At 39.7% G+C, this 21,606-nt stretch overlaps 1 protein-coding gene across 2 annotated transcripts in view; it reads right to left on the bottom strand.

Moving 5' to 3' along the window:
- Positions 1-21,606, bottom strand: part of GEK1 (D-aminoacyl-tRNA deacylase) — a 443,933-nt gene that overhangs the window by 366,433 nt on the left and 55,894 nt on the right. For both annotated transcript variants that reach the window (XM_089417245.1, XM_089417246.1), the window contains exon 3: positions 332-474. In XM_089417245.1, coding sequence (XP_089273371.1) covers positions 332-474 — 143 coding nt within the window. The remainder of the gene's footprint in view (positions 1-331; positions 475-21,606) is intronic.

The raw sequence follows: 21,606 nt of genomic DNA, 5'->3' as shown, positions 1-21,606 counted from the left end.
CCCATACTTCATGGATGGACCAGGATTCAAGAGATCCAAAAACAAGAGATGCCTAAGAAAATAGGAGATAGATACATTCAACAATATTGAAAAGGAAAAATATATGGCAATGAAACATACAAAAGACCAATTTCAAAATAAAGTTAGCAGAAATTGTAATTATGAAATGTTATTACATATACATCACATTATTTAATTTCAAAATGAAAATAACCATTTTATAGTATATTACAAACATTCCAATGATTATGTCCCGGCCTAAAAAGAAAAAGAAAAAAAGCTCAATATTTTCAACCTTGGAAAATTATAGTGCAAGGCTAGAACAAAGAACCTCAAACTCCGGTGTAAGATTGTGTGCTTCAACAATTGTCTTCATAAATCTAAGCCATGGCCCTATCCGAGGACAAGGTGGACCTGCCCAACCAGGCTTCCCTCCAGCAGTGCACTCTTCCTGTGATTGCAAATGTGGCACACCTATAAAAGGCAAATAACATGTAATAAAATATATCAACCAAGTTATACCACACATGTCCAGCATCTTTGAAATTAAAATATCACTGCTAAATATAAAGATGAAATATTTCCAAAACTTATTGAGAATGAAGTATATATTTCATAATCAAATATTTTATTTTAAAAGCACAACCAATCCATCAAGATGTTCTTAACTATTTTCTCACAGAAATATAAAATTAAAAAGCAGACATAACTTAACTAGATATGCACTGGAGTCCAGCTGCTCCCCTTTATCTATTGGACCGAATATACCAATCCCCCACTTTCGTTATTCATTTGTTGTAAATCTGTTGTGTGAACTTCTTGATTTCATTCTAACATAAAGACCTAGTTATGCTCACACTACTCACCTAGGAATAGGCAATGTGAGGAGGCTCTCCCTCTTGTGTTATTTGTTGTCCTATATCTGCTTTGTTTCCCTTCTTCTATCATTTCTAGGTGCAGTTTGGATAATAATTCAGCTAATAAAGAGCACATTTATGTTGATTTGGTGTGAGGAAAATTGAGCTCTCCAAGAATTGTTCACACATCATAATTCCTGGAAAGCACCATAAGCATCAATATATCAAACAAGTTCATTTTATCTTCGGTACTGTTACCCACCACTTGTGGGTGATATCTATAGGAGAAATTTTTCTCCTAGATGGTCCTAAGCTGGCAGCCAACAGCCCCTTGCAGCCACCAGATAGCTCGATGTGCTGCCATCTCTGCCACCTGAGCCAACCATTGTGCTCCCTCACCCATCTGTCACGATCGTATGTTTGAAGGTGGGCCTTCCAAGCCCGAAGGTATGGCTTTCATTATGTAGTTGGGTATTTTTTTTTACTTATCATAGACACTTTGGGGCATGGATTAGTGGGGGGATTCGGCGAAAAGAATGGGCTTGGTTTGCACTCTTGTCCCTTCTATCCAACTTGGTCGTTAACCTTGTATCCTAGTCCCGTGGGATATCCTTCATTGGCTACTAGCTTTAGGGTACTACATGGTATGAAAATTCTATCACTGCAGCAACTGATTTACTTTTCCTACTTGTTTCATCATAAGTTATTCATGAAATTACTTCAACAAACATTAAAATAAATACTGCTGCAGATATCACATCGTAATGCAGAAACAAAAATATGCACACATTGACACAGTTATTTTGGACTAATGTCCCCGGAAAAACCCAATGTGGGAAAACCGGTGCAGCAAGGGAGGATTTTATTATTCAGCAATTTTCTTGTACAACAGGGTGCCAAACTGGCTTACCCACAAATAGACAAACTTCCAGCACTTTCCTAAACCTAGCGTAGGACCTACTGACCTCTGCTACAGCCTGAAACCCTCTGCGTCAACCTAAAACCCTTTGCATCAATGTACTAAGGCTCCGCGCAGCCTCTTTGGGCTTTTGCATCACTCCTGCAGCCTCTACGTGGATGACGCAGGCCCTTCTGGCTCTGCACAGTCTTTGCTACCTCTGCATGGCTTCCTCTGGTTCTGCGTCTGCCTCTTCTGCGCTCATCTCCCGTCTCTTTGTTTCGAACTTGCTGCCTCCTGACTGCTCTCCAGACCACTGGTTCAATTTCTCAGCAAACCCTGCTCCAGAAATTGAACTGACTGGTGTCCCTCAGTGTATTCTCCGAGTGCCCCTCAAGCCTCCTCTTATACTTTTTCTATTGACATATCAACGGCCGAGATTAAGTCCCTAATCAATGGCTAAGATTAGATCTGGCTTGATCCGTGTCTTTTGGACCATCCTAACACAAATTCATATTAATACACATTAATATTTTATTTTCCCTAAGTTTAGACTTAGGGACTCCATTAAAAATATTAATTATTTTAATATCTCCTGATCTGTTTAGAATCTGCCCAAACCCTTTCTGGGTATTGGAGATCTCATGGCCCCAACCTCTCCATCAAATTTTGTGGCTAGAGCACATTCGATGCGACCCCAAATCAACACTTCGTCTTAGCAACGATTGTGCTCTAGCAATACTCCTCACTGAGTATTACTTTGATCATCCGGCATCGGTACCTGTTCTGATGCTAGGCCTTCCTGCCCAACATCCTCTGTACTGTTGCATCCTGTACTACTGCCCATGGTTTTGCAACTACCACTAATGCATCTATACGACAACTCCCTTTGCATCCGTGTTGTTGATGTTCCTTTCTCCCAACACTGCATCTGCATTGCAACTCCCTCTGCATCTATGTTGTTGTTGGTCCTTTCTCCCAACACTGCAACTCCCTCTTCATTCATGCTGCTAACACAGTACTTCTGAAAGGAGTTCTTTACCATCCCCATCTTTTCCTTGAAGTAGTCAAATTTTGACTTTCCAAGTTTCCAAGGGCCTTGGTGAGGATACTTGCCACTTGTTCCCTTGTAGGAGTGTAGCTCAACTGTACAGCGCCACGTTGGAAACAATCTCTGACAAAGTGACACCGGATATCAATATGCTTTGACCTATCATGAAATACAGGATTCTCGGAGAGTTTGATGCAACTCTAATTATCACACATGATCTTGGTTGCCTCCATATTTCTTCTGAATAGGTTTACCAGCAGTTTTCTAAGCCATATGGCCTCACACGAAGTTGTGCTTGCTGCCATATATTCTACCTTAGACGAGCTCAGAGCCACGAACTTTTGTTTCCTACTGCACCAGGAGGTTATTCTTGATCCAATGTTGAAACAGTACCTAGAGGTCCTTTTCCGATCCACTGAACTTCCTTTTCCGATCCACTGAACTTCCTGCCCAATCTGCATCAGTAAATCCACTCGACTTGATATCCTTCCCCCTGTACAAGAGCCCATAATCAAATGTTCCCTATAAATACCTGAGAACGTGCTTGGCTGCTGCCTAGTAGCACTATTTGGTTACACCATGAACTGACTGAGGGTGTTGACAGCGTAGCAAATATCTGGCCTAGTATTGACTAAATACATCAGGGATCCTATGAGTTGTCGGTATAGGGTGGGATCGACATCCTTGTCTTCTGATGCATCAATCTTCTTCAAGCTGGTGCTCATTGGCGTAGCCATAGGTCTACAGTCTCCCATCCTGAACCTTTTCAGAATTTCTATAGCATACCTTCCTTGCCCAAGGAAGATTTCTCCTTTCCGTTGCCAAAATTCCAACCCTAGAAAATAGTGCATTCGTCTCAGATCCTTCATATCGAACTCTATGGCTAGATTCTTCTTGCAGTCTTCAATGAGTCTAGATGATCCTGTCAAGAAGAGATCATCCACATATAATACTAAGATAAGTGGCTCGCTCTCTATGACCAGATAGTAGAGATTCGGATCCGCGTCACTCTTGATAAACCCCATCTTCTGCAAGTAGCCATCTATTCGACCATACCACGCTCTTGGTGCCTACTTCAGCCCATACAAGGCTTTCTTCAATCTGCATACATGAGACTTCTTCTCATGAGTTTCAAAGCCCTCTAGTTGTTCAATGTATACTTCTTCTATTACCCTGTTCAGAAATGTCGTCTTGACATCCATCTGATGGATCTCCCATCCCATCTGGGCTGCAAGAGATATCACGGTCCTAATAGATGTATACCTGGCTATCGGGGCAAAGGTTTCTTCATATTCAATCCCTTCCTTTTGAGCATACCCCTTAGCCACAAACCTGGCCTTGTATTTTTCAATACTATCGTCCGCAGCGTATTTGATCTTGTAGATCCATCTTGAACCTACCACAGATCTGTCTTGAGGCCTTGACACCACCTCCTAGACATCGTTTACCATTATGGAGTTATACTCCTCCATCGCATCTAGCCAGTCTTGAAGTTGAGTTGCCTCCTTGAAGCTGGCAAGCTCTCCATCCTGACCTACTAACGCCTAATACTTGTCTGGCTATTTTCACTCCCTTTTACTGTTCCTTGGCTCTCCGATGAAGTTCTTTGCATCACGCAGAAACTGACAAAGTTCCATGTTGGTTCTTCCTCTGCCAACAGGTGCTTTTGTTTGCTCCTCTTCCTCATCTTGAGAATCTTCCTTATCTGAGGAAGGATTCTTCACTTCCGTTGGTTGAAGAGGCATGACCAAGGGATCCTCTTTCGACTGCTCCTTGGAAGGCATTTCATGAGATCTTCTAAAAGCTCTTTCCTCCATGAACTTTACATCTCGTCGTACTACTACCTTCCTGCTCCCTGGAAGATAGATCTTGTATGCCTTAACGTTCTCATTATATCCTGCCAGATACCCCTTTTCTGCAATCTGATCCAGCTTCTTCCTATTTTCTTCAGGTATGCGACAATATGCCAAACTCCCAAATATCCTGAAATGACTGACTTCAGGTGTCTTCCCAGTGAAGACTTTCTCTGGAGTAATCTTGCCCAATGCCCAATGAGGAGTCCTGTTTTGAATGTAGACAGTTGTGTTGCATGCTTCTGGCCATAGGAATTTTAGCATATCCTGATCATACAGCATGGCCCTAGCTACTTCTACAATAGTCCTGTTTTTCCTTTCTGCCACCCCATTCTGCTCCGAATTGTAGGGAGTTGTCCACTCTCTTCTGATGCCCTCCTTAGTGCAATAATCAGTGAAGTCCTTATCGACATATTCTCCACCATTATCTGAGTGCAAGACTTTGATTTTCTTACCTGTTAGATTCTCCACTAGAGCCTTCAACTCCTTGAATCGACAGAAAACCTCATCCTTGGTTTTCGAAAAATAGTTCCAAGTTTTCCTCGAGTGGCCATCAATGAAGGTAAGGAAATACTTGGCACCACTGAGAGCTTTGATGGACATAGGTCCACAAATATCTAAGTGTATCAATCCTAGTACACTCTTGGCCCTGTGGTTGCTCCTAGGAAATGTCGCCTTGGCATACTTTCCTAGCGCGCATCCCCTGCATACATCATCTTGTTCCGTACTCAGATTCGGAACTCCTATTACAATGCTCCTGAGAATTCTCAGAGCTCCATGGTGCAAGTGACCCATCCTTTTGTGCCATAGTTCGTTCAAGTCTTTGTCCCCATGACTGCCTATTAGTGCCATTGGAGATTCTAGTTGTAATCTGTACAACCGATTACTTTTGATCCCGATCTGCACTTTCTTTTTCCAGCTCAGATGTTTGACGTATACCTTTTCCTTGATGAAGTAGACGTCATAGCCCTTGCCTTGTAGTTGTGACACGGAAAGTAAATTCATCCCCAATCCTGGCACATGCAGCACATTTGTGGCATGGAACCGCGCTTCCGATTCTATCTAAAAAACTATGGTACCCTTTCCTGGAGTACACTTATCCTTGTTCCCCATGGTAATCTGAAAGTTCATCTTCTCTTCTTGATATTTTGAGAAACACTCCCTAATTCCCGTCATATGCCACGAGGCTCCACTGTCTATGTACCATACTTCTGATGATGCAGCACTAGTCATGCACACCACTTCTTCCAACCTAGAAGCCAACATTGAGAAATCGAAATCTCTCTCTTGTGCAATCTTTTGAAAATATGCGTGAGTCCCCTGAGGTGGATGTCTCTGCATTGTGGTCTCGACCCATAACTGATTTTCCCTTTCTGTCCCTGATTACTTGCTTTGATACCATCTGAAAATTCTATCACTGCAGCAACTAATTTACTTTTCCTACTTATTTCATCATAAGTTATTCATGAAATTACTTCAAGAAACATTAAAATAAATATTGTTGCAGATATCACATCGTAATGCAGAAACAAAAATATGCACACATTGACACAGTAATTTTGGACTAATGTCCCCAAAAAAACCAAATGTGGGAAAACTACTGCAGCAAGGGAGGATTTTATTATTCAGCAATTTTCTTGTACAACGGGATGCCTAACTGGCTTACCCAGAGATAGACAAACTTCCAGCACTTTCCTAAACCCAACGTAGGCCTTAATGACCTCTGCTACATCCGGAAACCCTCTGCATCAGCCTGAAACCCTCTGCGTCAACCACTGAGGCTTTGTGCAGCCTCTCTGGGCTTCTGCATCACTCCTGCAGCCTCTACATGGACGATGCAAGCCCTTCTGGCTCTGCGCAGTCTCTGCGTGGCTTCCTCTGGTTTTGTGTCTACCTCTTCTGCTGCTCCCTGACTGCACTCCAGACCACTGGTTCAATTTCTCAACAAACCCAGCTCCAGAAATTGAACTGACTGGTCTCCCTCAGTGTATTCTCCAAGTTCCCCTCAAGCCTCCTCTTATACTTTTTTTGTTGTCATCTCAACGGCCGAGATTGAGTCCCTAATCAACGGCTAAGATTAGATCTGGTATGATCCATGTCTTTCGGACCATCCTAACACAAATTCATATTAATACACATTAATATTTTATTTTCCCTAAGTCTAAACTTAGGGACTTCATTAAAAATATTAATTATTTTAATATCTCCTTATTTGTTTAGAATCTACCCAAACCCTTTCTGGGTATTGGAAATCTCATGTGCCCCAACCTCTCCACCAAATTTCGTGGCTAGAGCACATCCGACGTTACCCCAAATCAACACATAGGAAATCTCGATTTTGTTTGTGTGGTCCCGCTTCCTGACACCACATACATCACTCCCCTCGGCTCATTATAACCCCTTTTCAGATATTTCCCATCTTGGTCCACATTTGTCCAGTCGATCCACAAGGAGTTAGCCTCCCCTTCCCGTTATCCACACTTTGGGAAGGGCTTGGAAAGATGCCCCGGAGGTTGATGCAACTAAAAAGAAAATAAAAAGCATAATTTGGCCACTCTCAATGGGAAATGTACCATAAAATGCAAAAGATGGCCAGGGCATACAAATTAAGCACATGGGAAAAAGCCAAACATGAGCTCTACCCCCATCATTATGGCCATCACCCTAGTTCTTAAGGCCCTTATATTGAGCCCTGCATCATTAAGGAACCCATGATTGTCCCAATCCCTAGTGAGCAATTAACCGCCCAACCATAAGGGGGTATTCACTGTTATATCATTCACATCATGCTTTCATCCTTTGGAGCTCTGAGCAGTTATAAAAAGAAAAAACAATAAAAGGCAAAAGGCATATGAAGAAGGGTGGAAAAACAAAAGTCGTGGTAACACACGTACCACGGTTACTCCTGCCTACATCTATACACCCAAGCATGGGCCTTACCATAGCTACCCTTGCACTATGGCATGTGGCTTGCAGCCTTCCCCTAACGCCCCACTCTGTTCCATCATTATATCACTTGACACCTGCCACTTGATGGATGTATTATGGACATGTCACTCCCTTAGAGGTTGAAACCACCTAATAGGTTCCTTGGTTAACCTCTTTCCTAAACTTGGAGACACCAATACACTCTAAAGCCCATTATGGAAGGGCATGCCACTATGAAGTGTCCACTTGGTTCCATGATTTTTGTAAGCTCATTTACTCAATTCACTAATGATTTGTTGTACTGGAGGGTGAAGAGATGCATTGGATTTTATACAGGATTGCAGGTTGGTCTGCATCTTGCGGTTCAGTCTCCCTATACAAGGTCCAAGCCCTCTAGAGGATCATCTTAGCATTTGTAGGTTGTGCATTGAGAGCCATGGGCCTCCATTATAGCAGAGAACAAATGCTCATGCCATGAGATCCTTCAGTAGAATCCATTGATCATTCGTCTTCCACCTATTTGATGATGATGATGCACCTAGACCACCTTGCCCAGCCGACTACACACTTGCACCACACACTTGGCAATTGATCCAGGGCCCAAATGGGGTTGTGTCTCACCATGGGAGACAAAGGAAGGGCTTGCATCATTGTTTCAGCCCTTACATATGGGATACAGGCTGGTTCAATCCACTTGGAGACCATGGGGCTGCTTTCATGCCCCCACAGCCACTTGGGAGCACCACTGGTCATTTGCTTGGAGATCAAGAGACCATCCCCATTATCACAATCTTTGGATCCCTTCGACTCATTTTGGCACATATTGGACTCCACTTGGCCTCTCAGTGGCCCTCGTAGCTACTTATCCATCATTTTGGCTCTCTTGAAAGGCTTATTTTTCATGTTTGGAGCTATCTCGGTGGCCTTGTCACCAAGTAATGTTATTTTGCACATTATTTTATTGTTAGGGGCATCATTAGGCAAATAAAACCCTTAGAGGATCATATATATTGATTAGAGGATCATTCTTTTCCTCATCATCACTTGGATTTGTATCTCTCTCTTCTTAAGAATTTCGTTATAGCTATAGATGGACGAATTGTAGAATTATTGATGCATTTTTATGTTTGGATATCTTTTCTTGGTCTTGGAGCTTTAATTTTGCCTCTCTTTGATGATTGCATATATTCGCTATACTTGTAAGTGTTTTTTCATGGTCTTTTTTTCTCTCTTGTATACATGAAAGATGTATGGGATTTTCGCTTATGAAATCTGAAATTTTTCCCGAATTGAATGCGAAATTACGGAAATTTTGATTTTAAGGTATTGCACGTGTTACATTTTTGGGTATAGTGAATGAATGTTCCTAGGGGTAAATTACTCCATAATTTCCTTGAGAAGTCATCAAATTGTTGCAATATGAAGTATAAATTCATCTAGTAACCTAGTAGTTGCTTCTAGGACCATACGAAGTTGCCATAGGACTCCTTGATTGGGTAAAGGCACTCCAAAAATTGAAAGCAAATTGACTCCATTCTCCCAATAGGCTAGGCACTAATCTTATCCTTGGTGATCACCTTAAGGAATATCTTTCCTCACCTCCTCTCCTTCTTTCTAACCCCAACCCCTAGAGGTATCCTAGGCCATCAAGCGAAATATTTTTAAGCCACCCATTTGGAGAGCGAATTGGACTACAACTGCGTAGGGGTTTTCCCTAGGCCCTCGGAAAGTTTCAAGGATTTCGCACGGCTAGATTTGGAATTATCCCAAGACCTAGCTCCAACTTCATTCTTGTCCTTAGGTTTCCATGGTTGGTGACTTGCTTAAGGGTCATTGCACTAAAAACTCAAGTCAAATTCAATTCCATTGACCTTCTTCTTCTCCCTTGCTTGGTCTAGATATTTTGTTTGAAATTTCGCCCAAAACCGTAGGCCTTGCTTGGGTCCACTTGGGTTTCTTTGTGGTCCTGCATCTTTTTTACTCTTATTTCACAAAGACCATTTTAGAAACCCTCTATCTTAGGAGTCTTAGGTCTAAGACATATCTTGTCAAGCAATATTGCCAAGCCCTAGGTCTATTCTTCCTTTTAAGCCTTTCTTGGAGAGCCCTACACCTTGCTTCTTGAGCAAGTAAGCCTTATCATCTTAGTCTCTCATATGAATCATCTCTTCAAATCACTGTTTCTCCATCATTGACATATCATTCATAGTGCTTTCCCTTATATCGAGACTCCTCCCATCGGTGAAATTCCGTAAAGAGCAGGGGGCATTGACTGAGGTGACAGTGGGTCTTTGTCCCATTGTTGCCACTTGGTCTAGTAGTTGCCCCTTTAGAACCCCTCCTAGGACCCCTGCTAGATTGAGCGGTAACATTTTTGGCGTCGTTGTCAGGGAGGAAACAAGTCTACCTCCCTTGTGAATCATTAAGGAATTGATTCATTAACGACATTTCAAACATTCCTCTGGTGACTCCATTCATTGTCAAATCCCCTAATTTACTTGAAGGTCACAACATTCCTCCTTTAACTAGGGTTGTTGCAAGAAGGGGAGAAAGAACTCCTTCATCTGTTAGAACTAATCTTCTCCCTGATTTTGAAAAGGTTGGTGATTCAAACCCTAAAATGGCAACCACTTCCAACACCAACCAAAATCAAAACCAAGCCAGGATCCCAAAAAGTAGGAGGCATCTAGCTAGTGTTCTTGGACCCTTGAAGTTGAGTGACAACCCCGAACCTTTTCTTGAAAAATACAATGTTTGGTTGCCCAAGTTCAAAGGGGATGCCACCAAAAGTGCTCATGATCATGTTGATGACTTATATTGGATGATTTCGACCAGGTTTATAGAAGACGATGATAAGATCATGATGCTATTTGCCTTATCTTTTGAAGGGCAAGTTCAGGAATGGTATCTTAGTCTCCGTCCAAGTAGCATGGATGACCCTGATCAATTTGAAGAAATCTTTATGAGAAGGTGGTCATCCAATGCCCAAGGGACTTACAATATTGAAAAGTTTTACCACATAAGTAAAGGAAGGGAAGATATTAAAGAATTCATCCAAAATTTTGACAAAGTAATTAGAGACATTCCTGATAACCTTAGACCACTTGATGCCATTATTTTGGATAAATTCACAAAGGTTATGCGTGGTCATCTGACCTATCCATTAAGGGAAAAGAAACCTAGTAATCTTGTTGAGGCCAAAGAGATAGTTATGGAAATTGAACAAAACTTGAACATTTCCAAAAAGGATATATTTGAGCGATTCATTGCACACTTTTTATAAAAGTTCCAAGGAAGCAGACATGCCCAAATTTTTTCAAAGGATCATATCATCAATCAGCAGTTTATTGAGTCTTTGTAAACCCATTTTGCAAATTTGTAATGTAAATGATGCTAGTAAGACTGTGTATGTATGTAGCAACCTACATAAGCCTATTATTTCGACAAAAAATTCATCGTAGGAGGTTTTTCTTCTCACTGATTCATTTGTGTTTCTAAACATGGGCAGTCGGCAAAGTTTTTCCCTCCAACCTCACCCCAAAGCTAAGGTGGAATTTGTCGTCAAAGTTTTAAGTGAGTCCTAGTTTTTTAGTCGAGTCTTATGTTAAAGTGACTTGGGAACAAATTAAGCTAATTGGCTAAATTATTTTATTACAAATCACTTGGTGTCTACTAGATCATATTATGTTGCAAAATTGGGCATGTAATTTGAGGGTCTATACCGAAGGAGTGTTTCCCCTTTTGAGGGTTGAAATGTAAAAAATATTTTAGTGCATGGTCCCTCATACTTAAACACCATGGCTAAAATATTAGAGGGTGGAAAAATATTTTATCCCCTCAAGTGTCAATTAATTAATTTTTCTAGCAAAAAAATAAACTAATCCTAAGCTAGAAAATTAATTAATTAGAGTCAAAATTAGAGTCTTAGAAAATTTAAATTCTCCAAGTGGAAAAATTTGTGGGTATCAAAGAAATTAATTTTTAGAGGTCCCCCACCAAGAGAATATTGGAAATTTCAAAAAAAATAGAACCCTTGGGCCATGGTGGTTAAGTCAAAGTAAATGTTTTGAAGAAATTAGCTCAAAATAATTATTTTTGAGCTAATAAAAAATGGGTTTAATGAGAAATTCGAAAATTCCTCAAAATAAATATTTTCAACGACAGAGATTAAAAGATCATCAAGGATTTATCGACGACCAAGATTATTTTGACAAGGATCCAGCCAACTAGTCGTTATTTTTCCATTTTGAGGGTTTATCTATAAATTAGAGAGTCATTTGTGTCAAAAGGCATCTGATGTTTGGCTATGAAAATTCTACAAGAAAGTCGATGTAACGCTAATATCTCGCTGGGAACATTTTTTGAATCTTAATAAAGACTTTGTGGTGCAGTTCATGGTGTTTATAATCTATTGATTTGTGGTATGTGTTGGGTATGGGCATTCCTATATTGTGCTTAAATTTTTTTAAGTTTAATTATTCATTAGATGGTGATAAGAACATTCTATTGGTAGATTTTGGGTCTATCTTAGGTGATCTGATTCGCCATATGTCTAACAAGATTTCTTGAAGAAAATATATAGTGTTTACAGATTCCCCAATCCTTGGGCTCCAAGTTCACAAACTATGGACGTAGGATGACCTTGTTTGGACTCTGAATATTTTTTATGGTTTATCCAACTTTGCTAAGGTTGTAGCTTGCATCTATTCTTCAAAGCGCACTTATCCATTTATTAAACAATCTCTAAAAAATTATTCTTCAAAATTCCTTTCAAAAGTATTGTATATTTGTACATTTGTAAATAAATTTGTATAATATATTTTGTAAATTATTTTTTCTAACTGGGGTTTTGGGGTTTTGAGATTTTTGCATATATTGGGATTTTGGGTATTTGTGAATTCATTCTTGCAGGTGTGATCAAGCAAGAAGAGTTGGATTAGAGTTAGATCTAGGGCCTTGATGGTAAGATCTAGTTTCCAAAATTTTTGCAGGGACAGCGATTGAATAATTTGCAGCAAACGAAAGATATGAAGCAAATAAATATTTTTAGAGCTAGGGCCTCAATTTTTGGGGCTCCTAAGCCCAGATCTGCCCTCTCTAGGCGCATCATCCTCCTCCTAAGCCTCTACATCACCCTTTTGAGGCCCTGCGTCATTGTTTTTCAACCCAAGGAGGTTGGTCGTGAACCCTAAGGGCCTCATCTCACGGCCTTTCTTCCTCCCCTTTGTCGTGGTGTTTTAGGGCCTTTTCAAGCTTAGTCGTGGGCCTTAAAGGCCTCGGCCTTCTCTCCTAGGCAGCCGCAGCCCTTAAGGACTTGTTTGCCCTAGGTTGTAGCCTCCTAAGTCCTTTCGGCCTCCTCTTTAGGCTGGACGGCAGCCCTTAGGGCTAGCGGTGGGCCTTTCTTGAGCCCATCCTCCTCTTTTGTGCTTTTCCTTGGCCTCTTAGCCCTAGCCATTGCCTCTTTATGTCTTTTCCTCTCTTCTTTGGCCCTCTTCCTAGCCCCAGCTTGACCTCCTTCATCATTGGTTAGCCTATGAAATTTTTGCACTGAATATTGGTGGTTTTTGCATGAGGAAATTGGCTCAAAGTTGGTGTTTTCAAGTGCAAAATCTTCGGAGAAAATTTTGGCAACTTCGGCAAGTGTGCTACAAGGCCTTGGGCCTAGGGTTTGCTCTCTAAACCCATGTCTTATCACTGTTTTGCTACAGCCATAATAAAGTTTTCATAACAATGATTTTAGTGCCCTAAAATCTCACCTAAACAAGTTGAACACACTAATAATTTCATGGTGCTAGTTGGGCATTGAATTTTGATCTTAGTTCTATTTGTTAGCTTGCTGGAATATCTCTACATAATTGTATAATCAGATCTGATATTTTCTGAACAACACATCTTCAAGGGCTAAAAATACAACTTTTTCAGTTTGGCAAACTTGCGCTAGCATTTGGCAATTTTTGGCACAAGTAATTGCACCAATAGCTCACTGTTTGTTCACTTTCCTTACTGTGGTAATAATAGTTTCCAGATCTGATATACAGTTAGTGATTCATCATAAAAAGGATAACTAACTTGATTTTCCACTTGGCAAGTATATTAACATCTCATTGATCATATTAGGTTGTTACATGCTTGTTATTTCCTAGATCTAAAGTGATTTGTTCATTGTTGTCCTAAAGGTTAATTAGTGATAATTCTGAAGTGCTACTGCAATTATTGATTATCTGGAATCTAACATTTGTTTGTCTTGTGTTAGCTATAAGAATTGTCAAACTTTGCACTTAAATCTCTCACATATATAAGCTCTAAATCCTCTAATCTTGTTGATACTGATAGTCTAAGTTACTTTTGGCATTAAGATCCAATTGGCATTTTGGTTGAAGCATTGTTGAGAAATTTGTCAAGTAAGTGCTCTAAAATGAATTCATGCTCTGTCACCATCTTAAGAAGCTTTGGTTATTTTTTTGTTTATCTTAAGTGATTGGCATCTTAAGTTTCATTGGTTGTCATTCTATGTGAGCATCTCTCAACATTGGTGATTGGCATCTCTTGTTGATATAGGATCATTGGCATTTACTTTGTCGTATGAATCTTGAATTGTGATTGTGGGCTAAACACTGCAATCTTGTTATCATTGAGGAGGTCTATCTTTGAATTGTTTAACATTGGCACTAAGTTAATTGGCACTTGTTGGAAACACTGAAAGGGGGGGTGAATCAGTGTTTCTTTTCAATTGTTATTTTTACTAGTTAGATCACTTATACTTAGAACATAAAATGAGCAATGATAAGAATAAATGCTTTTATTAAATTGAATCAAACACAAATGAATGAGTACAATAATTGTTGCCAAGCTCCAACTTGGACTTTAGTGAGGCTCTGACCTCTAGGGCTTCGACTCTATCTTATCCAAGGCACCAACCTTGAGTTTAGGAGCACCAACTCCAAAAACACCAATCCTGTAGCTTCGCTTTGTCAAGATATGTTTGGTTTCATGGCTCCCAAAGTCTTCTTCACCGAGCCCTGTCAATCTTCAGTTATCCCTTCACTTTAGCCTCCACATCACATCATCAATGACAACCTTGTCATACAGAAAGTGTCACCACTGTTCTTCATAATACCCAATCAATCTCTTCAAGTTACCTTATCATGACATCAACACTTCAATGTGTCTTCAATGAACTGCAACAAGTTCTGCACCAACTCTAATAATAGTTCTGCAACTTCATCAAATCTGGTCCAAGGTTAGTCCCAAAGATTACTTCAAGTTAAGTCCAAAGATCTGCACCAAGAGCCCCTTCAAATGCTTTCACAATGTCTTCAATAATATCTTCAAGAGAGTATGTATGCCAACCTTCTTAAAGTGTGAGTAGTATGCCAACCTTCTTTTATACATAGTCAAGTATATATGTGAAATGCCACAGTGACTGTCCACTTCACCGAGAAGTTGTGCACTTGAGTAGATTATATGTTACCCTTCCAACTTAGTTCTAAGTCTAATCCAAGCCACCAAGAAATTGTGCCACCATGAAGAAGGTATGTTATTGCATATTCACAGAACCCGAGCCACAGTGATATATGCCACAGAAGGTCATTGCTTGTTCTCTAGACTGTTGTCCAAGTATATATATATATATATAGTGAATGCAAGTCTAAGCACCCAAGCCACAGTCTGAATATTCAGCAGCTCTGAGAATGTCATTGTCCACAAATGTATAGTGAAAAGAGCAGTCTGAGTGGTGAACTAGTCATAAAGCTGAAGTATTATTACTTCACTGAAGTCTGAGCACCGAAAGTCCACCACTGTAATCCGTAATATAGAAGAGTCACAGTCTGAATTTGAACAACACCCACAGTCCCACAGTCAACGAAAAAACACAGTCCACAGTTCAGCGAAAATGTTTGATACACAATCCAAGTTGAACAACACCCATAGTCCAAGCTAATTCAATTCTGAGGTGAGGACTATCTCCACAATTTGCTTCCACACAGTTTTGGATGTATCTCTCCTTATTGTTCTGAGATTTAGACTTCTTTAGCTCTTAGATGATAACCCAATCACAAAAATTAGCCCAAACAGTGCTCCTCGGCCTCCTATCCTGCTTATGTTTCTTCCCTGAAATCTTGACTGCAAATTGTGCTTGAAATGAGTGTCTACGCTTTGTATTTATAGTGATTTTGACTCTGGATTGAAGGGACACAACCTTTGGAATTGAGGCCGACTTGATATAATTTTGCACAAGTCAGCTGATTGTTAGGTGTAATTTTCCTTAGTCTTAAAAAATTCAATATCTCGTAAACGATTAGGATTTTCGGGACAAGTAAGAGCTCGTTGGAAAGCTAAAATTATGCTCTTCAAGATGGTGTAGGTCTCATGGTAAAATTTTGCCTTTAAGTCGGAGAAAAATAAATAATGCGACTGGTCATTAATTATTCAGAAATGGAGGACATCAATATTCTTTCATAGATGGGCTTCTCCTTCATGAATGGATTCCTTCATTGTTTTTTCCTTGTACTTTATAGGGTCAACATGTCATCATTAATGTCACCATGTCCTCAAGATAGTGCAGAGATATGTCATCAATCAATGAATGCTTCAAACAACAAGGATGTGATATTCATTAACAAATACTCTCGTCATTAAAGATTCATCATAATTTAAAGTACTTAAACATTAAGGTAATCTCAAACTAAAAATCTCACTCATAACCACTACATCAGCATTCTAGGCTTAATTTGCACTAATAATTTACCTCCATGTTAAGATATTCCGACACATAGGAAATAGTTAAGTATAACTTGGTCTAGTGTAGAGTTAGGTAAAGTGTGTTTCTTTACCATGTACTTTTGTAATTTACAATCCACGGTCACGATATGTTCTCGATATAAAGTGATCCGACAGTTCATTCTCTCCTCGGTATTACCGACACTTGATCCGTGGCTTAACACCCGATTAGTCCATGATCTCTATTTAAAGAGCATGGAGGGTCATTTGTAGGGTGACCGTTCATGAGAGAAGCTTATGTAAATTTTCTTTCTTTTACATTAATAAATTACCTGAAGTGGCCACATTGGCTCAGGCCGTGAACTGTTTCCCTCTTTTGTGGAGGTTTTCCGTTACACCAAAACCCGCAGGTTTTGGTAAACATTACAAGCCAGTAACTAGGATCCCCAGGGTGGAAATTGCGGATTCTATAGAGGTGCGGTGATTCTTCCAACACCCCCCTCAAACGCAACTTGGGGGAATCGAACCTGGGTCCAAGATCTGATACCATGTGGAGGTTTTCCGTTACACCAAAACCCGCAGGTTTTGGTAAACATTACAAGCCAGTAACTAGGATCCCCAGGGTGGAAATTGCGGATTCTATAGAGGTGCGGTGATTCTTCCAACATCTTTGAGGGTTTTAACCACATCAAGAATATTGGTAATTGATCTGTGATTTGTTTGTGAGTGGTGTCCTTTGGTATTCTGTCTGAGGAACTTACCCTGTAAATTCCTACATGGTATCAGAGCTATTTGAGGGTCGCATCTGTTGGTGATCCAAATTGGACGCCGGTACAACTGCATCCAACTGTCATTTCCTAGATCTACTATTTTTGACCGCTTTCGGACCGAGAGGACTGCTCTATTGTGTTAGGATCATCTGTTGCAGTGAGGAAACCCTTTCATTTCACGCGAAAAGGTTTCTGGTAAACCTAACTACGTCATTTTTAAGGTCTGGAGGTATACAGTGTTTATTTGCAGTTTTAGTTATTTTCTCTCTGTTTATTTCGGTTTATTTATCTCTTTTTTTTTATTACCGAATCTATACCTTTCATTTCTGCATATGTTGTTTCCCCGCGACTCTGTGCGATCTAGGCGAATCAGAAACAGAAAGGAAGGACTTTTCTCATGCGTATGCTCTTTTCCGTCGTGCCTTAGTGTGATCTCGGAAAATCATAAACACTAAGGAAAATATTTAGTTTTCGGCAAAAGCTAACTTCAAGCCATAAGATTTGTTTTTTTGCATGCCCGTGTTGGGTTGTGTGGTTTTTTGTTTTGTAGGCAAAAATGGCCTTTTCAAGCAAGCACGCACCCCAAAGCTTCAGTGAGTAAAAACCAAAAAAACCTTTCTTCTTTTCCAAAGATTACTAACCTTTTAAACTAGCTCACTTGGTCCAAAGTTACTTTATGAGAATAGAGGTCTTGAGTTCAAGTCTTTCTTTTTGTTGAGTTACTTTTCCAAAAAGCACATGTAACTTATGTTTTAAAGTTACTTTATGTAAAAGTGTTCTCACCCATTATAAAAAATGAGTCACTTATAATTCTAAAGTCTATTTATCTTTTATTTAAGTTACAATTTAGTGGGTAGTTCATAAAGTACCATTGTAAAAGTGACTTTCACTTATTTATAAAAGTGGGTCACATTAAATCATTTTTAAAGTGAGCTAATTAGATTAAGTTTGGAAAGGGGGGGATTTTTTTTAAATATAACATTATCATTCACTTCCACACATTCCCGCACTTCATCGGCATCTTCAACAACTTTTCTTCAAAAAGCCATAACTTCTTCATCCAGAAGCCGTTTTTTTTAATCGGCATATTTTTTCGAGATCTTTCCATTGGAACACTTAGTTTCAGCATCTATAGCTTCAGTTTATGTTAAAATGGAAATTCCATGCCAAGTTATTCTTGACAGCACCAACTACTTCTAATGGTGATCCTACATTGTGGATTTACTTAGAAGTAAAGGTCTTTACAAAATAGCCTCAGGCCAAAAAACCAAACCTAAAGATGAAGATAAAGCAGCCAAATGGGAAAATAGGCAAGATCAAGCACGTGGGTTGATAGGGATGTCTATTTCTCCAGACCTTACATTCCATATCACAGAACTTGATACCCCTAATGAAGCAATAAAACAACTCAATAAAGTTTTTGGAATTAAAAATGAAATTAGAGCCCATCAACTCGAAAATGAGTTGCTTACATTGGACCCCAATAATTTTTCTTCCATTGAAGATTTTTTGTCCAAGTTCAAAACCCTTAGACTTCTCTTGGAAGGTGTTAAGGTTAAGGAAAAAATATGGTACCCTTATCTATTCCATTCTTACTAAGTTGGGACCAACCTACACTGTGTTTGTTTCCACCTTCCATTCTACTAGAGAAGCCTTCATTTCTCAAGGACAAGACTATAAGTCACCCTCTTTTGATGCCTTTTGTGATTCTTTAATAAGAGAACAAGAAAAACTCTAACATCTTGGTCTTCTTAATTTGGAAACTCTTCTAAGAAAGCCTTAGCCGCCCAGCAACAACCAAATTCAAAGAATCTAAGAAGCAGTATTCTAAAAAGAATGGTCCTAAACCAAACAAGGGTCCTAAGCAATTTTAGTCTCAAAATGAAAAATCAATTCAACAAAATGATAAGGCAAATAAAAACGAAGGGAAGAAAACAGATAGACATTGCAACTTTTGTAATCGCGATGGCCACTTAGAATCCAAATGCTTTAAGAAGATGGAAGCCTTGGAAGCAGCAATGAAGAAGCATAACATCCATTTGGATCACTCTTCAACTTCAACTTCATCTTCAAGAATAGCACTTTCTGCATGTGGTTGTCAAGCATCTCGATCTGGTTATGCACTAAATCTATCTTCTTCTTCTCATTCTCATGAGTGGCTCATTGATTTTGGAACTTCTTATCACATGGCCAAAAACAAAGCCATGTTTTCTTCTTTAAATGATTGTAACACCAAAAATATATATGTTGGTGATGATAGATCTCTTAGTGTTGTAGGGACTGGAACTGTTCATCTAAACAATGGTCAATTTAATGATGTATTATGTGTTCCAACCTTATCCTGCAACCTTCTATCTGCATATCAGATGACTAATTCAGGTGAAGGTAAAACCATTGAATTTCACCTCAAGATGTTGTAATTAAGGACCTAAGAGATCCTAGACAGATTTTAGCTACTAGAATTGTTGATGATTCTACAAGGTTGTATAAGTTTAACAACTTTGGGTCATCAACTCTTCCCTTGGTATTTGTTGCTCATAATGATGAAGTGAGCAAACTTTGGCATGAGCGATTTGGTTACTTAAACTATCACTCCCTTCAAAATCCATGTAAAGAAAATATGGTGACAAGTCTTCCTATGGTATCTTGCAGAGATGGTGTTTGTTCCGGATGTGTACTCGGAAAACATCATCGGGATAGTTTTGCAAAACGTGCCTCTTGGCACACCTCGGCCCCTTTACAGCTTGTGCATAGTGATTTATGTGGTCCACTTCCAGTTGTTTCATTCCCTGGCTACAAGTATTTCTTAACATTCATTGAGGACTTTTCCAGACGCACTTGGGTATACTTCTTAAAACTCAAGAGTGAAGTCTATAACATGTTCTTGGCCTTTAAGGCCTTTGTTGAGAAACAATCTAGACATCAAATTCTTAAGCTAAAATCTGATAATGGTGAAGAATATGTTTAACAACAAATTCATCAACTTTTGCACTGAGCATGGAATTCAAATACAACATATTGTTCCATATACTCCACAACAAAATGGTGTAGCCGAAAGGAAGAATCGCACCTTAAAAACATGGCTAATTGTATGCTTCAATCTAAAGGACTTGGTCTTAATTTTTGGGCAAAACCAATTAACTATGCAAATTACATAGTAAATCGCACTCCTACTAAGGTTTTAAAGAATATCACTCCAGAAGAAGCATGGAGCTCAATTAAACCATATGTAAGTCACTTTCGTGTTTTTGGAAGTGAAGCATGTGCCCATATTCCTGACGAGAAACATAAAGCCTTAGAACCTAAGAGTGAAAAATGTATTTTTGTAGGATATTCTGAAGATGTCAAAGGATATAGACTTCTTTCACCTAAGTCCAAAAATATTATCATTAGAAGAGATGTAAAGTTTGCTAAAAATATATCGGCCTAATAGCCTAATTTGGCATATGTGCCACCTCTCTCTATCCCTTCTACTTCTAAAAATATTTCTTCTTCAGATGATGACAGCGATGACAATCCTCCCTCGCCTTCTCAGTATCCTCCTTCAGCTCCTCAGCGTCCAAAATGGGTCCGTGCTACTCGGGATGCAGCGTGTGCTCTTGCAAGTGATCCTACAGATAGCGACGTACACGTTCTCAGTTCGATAGAACCTCTTCTTTACTAGCTCAAGCTTCAACGAATTATGATCCTGACACCTTTGCAGAAGCTTCGGGCCATCCAGATTGGGACGCAGCTATGAATGAAGAATATCGTTCACTATTGGCAAATGATACATGGGATCTTGTTACTCTTACAAAGGGACGAAGACTTATTAGATGCAAATGGGTTTACAGAACCAAGTTTGGACCAGATGGAAAAGTTGATAAACATAAAGTCGTCTTATTGCTAAGGGTGTTTCACAAGTTGAAGGCATTGACTATACTGAAACCTTCTCCACTGTTGCCAAAATGAACTCTATCTGCCTTGTTCTTTCCCTCGCTGCCTCTTTGAAATGGGAAGCCCATCAGATGGATGTTAAATCCGCCTTCTTGCATGGGGACTTGCATGAAGAAATATTTATGGAACAATCTCTTGGCTTTATACAAACAGACTCCAGCCTTGTATGTCGGCTTAAGAAATCCCTTTATGGTCTCAAGCAAGCCCCTCGGGCTTGGTATGCCAAAATGGATAGCTTTCTTTTAGATATTGGCTTTGTTATCACTCAGGTTGTCCTTAAAGCTCCTTAAAGGATATGGCCGAGGTAACCACAAACCAATCTTTGGACTGCAGGTCCTAGCCTACCTGCAATCAGAGAGGGCTCTCTCTTTATAATTTAGCTTTGTTGAAGATGATATTAGGCTAGCTAATGAGTTCAAGGGGGTTTTGTTTATGTTTGGTGGGATGGGGGATTCTTTCAAACAGAGTTGGGATGCATAGTGTGAGAAGTTCAAACCATTGGGCCTGGAGTCGTGGATTAGGCTTGCTGTTGCGTTTTCTTGGTCACAAGAGGAATACAGAGCAGGATAGCTACACATAAAACAATATCAAG

The sequence above is a fragment of the Pinus tabuliformis genome, chromosome 3_2 (genome assembly GCF_031772625.1).
Source record: "Pinus tabuliformis cultivar Carrire ecotype Pingquan chromosome 3_2, CPIR1, whole genome shotgun sequence".
Taxonomy (NCBI): Eukaryota; Viridiplantae; Streptophyta; class Pinopsida; order Pinales; family Pinaceae; genus Pinus; species Pinus tabuliformis.
The sequence above is the reverse complement of the archived record's forward strand: the minus strand, read 5'-3'. Positions and strand labels throughout refer to the sequence as shown.